At 45.2% G+C, this 6,000-nt stretch overlaps 1 protein-coding gene across 1 annotated transcript in view; it reads left to right on the top strand.

Annotated features, from left to right (window-relative positions):
• Positions 1-1,893: 1,893 nt before the first annotated feature.
• Positions 1,894-6,000, top strand: part of T265_03296 (hypothetical protein) — a gene marked incomplete at both ends in the record, with an annotated part of 32,349 nt that continues 28,242 nt past the window's right edge. The window contains one exon of the mRNA XM_009167742.1: positions 1,894-2,394. Coding sequence (XP_009166006.1) covers positions 2,077-2,394 — 318 coding nt within the window. The remainder of the gene's footprint in view (positions 2,395-6,000) is intronic.

Here is a 6,000-nt window from a genome sequence, read left to right on the forward strand (position 1 = left end):
CTGGTTACCGTTATTTGTATTGAAGGTCTGCTCGGTCCCCAAAATCCTGGTCGACTGGGACCACCGTTGTTATCGTGGTCATGCTAATCGAACGACGCCGTCCTTCGCCTTAGACACTATGGTATCCCAGCGTTTATTCGGGAGGTCCGTATAAAACTCAGCAAGCCTTAACCCTGTGATTGAACAGTCGACCAAGGGAGTTTGAAGTTTCACGTTTGCCGTTTGTTCTCCAGGAGGTGAAAAGGTTACTTTGGGCTCCTTTCACCAGCAAGGTTGGAACGGTTAAGACCAGTTATACTCATAAGTACCTGTTTGATCGGTAAACTTCAGAACTGTGTGTTACTATTTGTATACACCTGCAGAGATTGGCATAAATTGAGACAATTATATTTTTCCTCCCGAGTTCAGAGAGACCGGAAACAGTGCAAACGCTGACGAGCTTGGGAATAAACCTTAAGAGTAAAGCTTGTTAAGTGACGTGATGCAGACAGGTTAGAAACAACAAAATCACTAAATAAAAGTGAGCTGGACACTCGGATAGACGTCGTTTATAAACGGGTAGATGCAAAACAAAAATCCATAAACCTCGGTTGTGTAGTTTCAAAGCAACCGAATGTAACTGGGATAGGTTGTCAGATGCAGCCCAAAATATTTAGGTTTTATTAGTGATATACTCGAGATCTCCATGATACAGAGCCTTTTTAAACATCCTAGGAGGAACGTCAGAAGACTAGGGACATCATACTTCTTTTCGTTAAGCTACAAACATGTAGTTCAAAAACATCGGTTCCGATTATTCTCCATTCTCGAACTGAGGGTCTAATTGATTGCCTAAACTGGCTAGGCTCTCATCGTTCTTTGTTGGTCGCTCTATGAGTCATCGAGAGCTCACTTTTGGAACCGTTACACTGACCCGCTCCCCCAGAGAAGGTTAACCTTGAAAAAACGAGGTTGGTTAACAGGTTTAGACGTTTGTCGCAGCACCGAAGGATCACTGACCACACCTGCAGGCATGGCGAATAGGAATCGAGATGATTTCCTGATTTAGCCCGTGCAACGAAACTAGTGAGGAAATTTGACTTACCCGACTAACTTCATGGCATGGGCATAGCTAAAAACTCTCGAGATTTGTTGCGTGTTAGGGTGTGTTATCATTTGGGTTGCCTAGCTCACTGAACACGAACGTGATTAACATCCACATATGGTTCAATAAATTCATGCAACTTCCGTTGTTTAGGCCAGGCAGTGATCACCAAAACACGGTTAGCCGATCCAATCGTAACCAACTAAGCATACTCTGCCTACATAGGCCTGACGCTCCCATTTACGTTGAAGGTCTACGACGACCATAGTTCTAGTCACCATTTCCGTCTGCGACCACTTCTTGTTCTCTCCACTATCAGCCCCAGTCCGGTTTCATTACTTCCGCCAATGAAGCTAAGTGTTAAGGTCGCCGTTGTGTGCGTGTGCAACTCGCGTTGAAGCCACACAGGACTAGTATCGGAGGATGAACGGATGTGAATGTTGCCGCACGGTAGCACCAGGCGCAGACGCACACGCAGCACCAGGCTGCCTGCTTCCGCTCGCCTTCGTATCCAAACTGGATTTGCTGTCCACGTGTTCACCGGCGCGCTCACATACGGATGTGCTTCCGTCCGGTTGATGCACACCACATACACACGCACACCGAAACAGCAAAGCAAACATGCATGACATTGGCTGAAACAGATACACGGATGCACATACACACACACATACACTTGCAGCTCGTCAAAGCATTTCCGTTCCGTCCAACCAAAGGCCCCAACTTCCGTTCCGGTTTGCGCCGCCTCACCCTGTCTTCGCCCTCACCATTGTGTCGCCGTTACGCACCGGCATGTGTTGGATACGGCAGGAAAATCGGTGGGTGCAACAAAGTCGGAGTATTGGAGGCTCGAGCATTCTGCTCTAAACACGTTTATCCACGAGTCCGTCACTCAGGCTGTGTAAAACCGAGACAGAGTATCCACGCCGCTGAGCAGAAATAGCCCGCCGGCTGTACCAAGTGGATTGCCGGCTCGTTAAAAGAAGCAAGATATGGATGCAAACGTGACCGTCCCCGCTAAACGGCGCTGCCTTGATGCGCAAGACAACAAAGAAAGGGAGAGTCATCTTTACGACGACGTAGACCAATTGAAAAACGAGACGTGGATTAAGTGCAAAGGAACTAAGCGAGATTTGCTTACTCTCACTGTTGATGCATTAAACGAATCCGATTGTGTAACGGGGGATAAATCAGCAAACATTGAGAACTATCCGCAGGAAACTGTGAGTTCCAGGAAAGAAGAAATTGCTCAAGTGCTTTCGAGCCCGGAAACGAATGTAACGTTATCTAATCAAGAAGCCAATGAATCTGTAAGTCTTCGCTTTCACACTGGTATACATTTTTCCGGCGTGGTCATTTGAGGGTTGCGACCGTGTCACACGGCGCCGGCCGCAGTTTAGAATCCCGATGTTCACGCATGTCAGTTGTTCATCCAACACAATAAAATAAAACCATCTGTCATCAACATTGCACCACCAGCTATCCACTGGAATCAGTTCTATGTTCCGGACTAAAGTAGAACGGAGAAGCCAGATTCTGGGTGTTCACCGGTTTATTCCTATTTTCCTCGGGTGATTTTCTATGGTTTGGTTGTTCGGACATCCTCCTCGAGTTTGTAGGACGATAGAGAAGTTAATTTGCTTTCAGAATTCGGACGGATGGCCACTTATAAATATCGGAGTAACCTGAGTAGAAAGGTTTGGGGTCGAGTCGTTTCAAATTGCATTAGCGACACATGCTAAAGTCTCTACACAAGGCTGTCGTCTATAAAACCTACAAGGCAATGCGTAGTTATATAGCACATTTCTGGATCCCATTTTATCATTTCTTCTGGGCGACATCAAAGAGTTTGTCGCGACTGCTTCCCCTCCTTCCTGAGCCGTTGCCGACGGCTAAAAATTTCCTACTCATCGGGGACTCTATAAAGCCTGAGTTGTTGTGCGTTGCCTTGGTCAGTCTCTAGTCTCAGTATCTTGTCAACCCGTTGTGAAATGCGAACGCATCGATCGAAGCCAATTAAGAATTTACTCTTGTGTCAAACAAAATTGGGGCGCGTATTTCTGGGACTGTCGAATGTCAAATCTAGGCTAAGGAAAATGGCATTTTCTTCGTGCTTTTACGTCTTTGAGACAAAATTTTACACTTCCTTCCTTGACGGAGATCTCTCATCTTTGAGAGCTTCTTCGTCGAGGAAACAGTAGACGGAAGTTTTCCTGAGAGTTTGCTACATGTCGTCTGAATGCGATAACTGAGGCGGTGTTTCATCTCACCTAGCGTCCGACCTTGGAAAAGCAAAAAGAACAACTGAAAAAGTGTGATAATAGTCTGGCCGATATTTTTGTGACATAAACATTGCAGTAGTAAACCACTGCGGCCAACGACGTATCGTGTGCCGATTTTTCACCAGTCAGTTTATCGTAAGATGGTGGATGATTACTCATGTTTGATAGATTATGCTGGTTAGACCATGTACTCCTTATAATAAAACCATCTGTCATCAACATTGCACCACCAGCTATCCACTGGAATCAGTTCTATGTTCCGGACTAAAGTAGAACGGAGAAGCCAGATTCTGGGTGTTCACCGGTTTATTCCTATTTTCCTCGGGTGATTTTCTATGGTTTGGTTGTTCGGACATCCTCCTCGAGTTTGTAGGACGATAGAGAAGTTAATTTGCTTTCAGAATTCGGACGGATGGCCACATATAAATATCGGAGTAACCTGAGTAGAAAGGTTTGGGGTCGAGTCGTTTCAAATTGCATTAGCGACACATGCTAAAGTCTCTACACAAGGCTGTCGTCTATAAAACCTACAAGGCAATGCGTAGTTATATAGCACATTTCTGGATCCCATTTTATCATTTCTTCTGGGCGACATCAAAGAGTTTGTCGCGACTGCTTCCCCTCCTTCCTGAGCCGTTGCCGACGGCTAAAAATTTCCTACTCATCGGGGACTCTATAAAGCCTGAGTTGTTGTGCGTTGCCTTGGTCAGTCTCTAGTCTCAGTATCTTGTCAACCCGTTGTGAAATGCGAACGCATCGATCGAAGCCAATTAAGAATTTACTCTTGTGTCAAACAAAATTGGGGCGCGTATTTCTGGGACTGTCGAATGTCAAATCTAGGCTAAGGAAAATGGCATTTTCTTCGTGCTTTTACGTCTTTGAGACAAAATTTTACACTTCCTTCCTTGACGGAGATCTCTCATCTTTGAGAGCTTCTTCGTCGAGGAAACAGTAGACGGAAGTTTTCCTGAGAGTTTGCTACATGTCGTCTGAATGCGATAACTGAGGCGGTGTTTCATCTCACCTAGCGTCCGACCTTGGAAAAGCAAAAAGAACAACTGAAAAAGTGTGATAATAGTCTGGCCGATATTTTTGTGACATAAACATTGCAGTAGTAAACCACTGCGGCCAACGACGTATCGTGTGCCGATTTTTCACCAGTCAGTTTATCGTAAGATGGTGGATGATTACTCATGTTTGATAGATTATGCTGGTTAGACCATGTACTCCTTATTTATGCCAAAGGACGGCCTGTCTCTCTCTCTCTCTCTCACACACACACACATACACACCTGTTTTCGCCCAAACCTGCACTGATTAGGAATAACCAAGAGGTAGGCGCTTTATGACCTGACAACGAAGTACGAAAACATTGATTAGTGAACTCATTCATGTCCATAGTGGATGTGGATCCCGGGGCTCAACTCACCAATGGTCGCACATCAGAGCCATTGCTTTCAATTCGCAGCTTCCCAGTTTCTCCTACTAGCTGATCATACCATCACCTGGAACGGTTGGCTTTGTCTCCTACGCTCTCCCATTTTCCGATGACCGAAACTGTAGCACCTGTGAGCAACTTAGCCTTGGCACATGGTGTACAGCTGGTAAACTCAACTAAATTGAAAACACAACACTGAGTAGCCAGCGGACAACAAAAATCAAGGACAAGTAAGTTAAGATGCATGCACAAGAGTTAAATGAGTCGGACCAACAATCAGTAGCTGGTGCTATTAAAATCTGGGGCCCCCATTCCTTTTCCCTTGGACATGAAAAACTATCCCTTGAGGTAAATCTTCCAGGTTGACAACCCCAAGTTTGGATCGCTAGTTGCTATTCGACTATCGCAATAAACTGTGTGGACGTAATACACTGCTCGCAAGGTTGCTGAAAACATCTCGACAACCCACGACCGGTTTCACCCTCCTTGTGGCTCATCAGGTAGGAGCGATTCCCGAGTTTCCGTCAACTTTAACATCATAAACCAGCTATTCAAATGGGATTCTGGTGAGTGTCTCGTGGAAATCAAATTGGTATGCAAATGAGTGTATCTGCCGAAATCTGTCCTATTTAGGTTCAAGTAGAACATAAGTTTGACGGATAACCGCATAATCGCGCATAACCAATGAGCCCCAAGATAGAAGAAGCCTGTCGTGCGGTGTCAAAGAGTTTTCAGAAACCTTATGAGAAGTATGTTTCCTCGATACTGTTTTATTTACAAACTGCCTGAGTAATGCTAGCGTAAATCGGCTCATGATAAATTGGGTCGGCGACAAACTGGCCTGCGATCAATCTTGTCACGGAGAATCGACTGTTCGTTAGCTGATATACACGTACAAAGTGGAGCAAGGGGACTGTAGGGAACTTCGTACCTGTGTTGGTCAGTCGACTGAGTGGCTCATATGAGTGATAAGGTTAGTTTTAATGGACACAACATGCGGGACAATGCATTTGTTCATCGAAAGAAACTGAGCGTACTTCCTGCGTGTACACTGTTTGAAAAGAATATGCTGAGTCATGGAGACCTCATAATCAGATACATTTTTAATACTATTCGAAAGGCAGTATAATGCTTGACTTTACTGCCGTCTTGATCGGCTAAGGTGTGGCGCTTAACTTTCGAGTGCTTCCTATATA

The sequence above is a fragment of the Opisthorchis viverrini genome, assembly GCF_000715545.1.
Source record: "Opisthorchis viverrini unplaced genomic scaffold opera_v5_47, whole genome shotgun sequence".
NCBI classification, from domain to species: Eukaryota; Metazoa; Platyhelminthes; class Trematoda; order Opisthorchiida; family Opisthorchiidae; genus Opisthorchis; species Opisthorchis viverrini.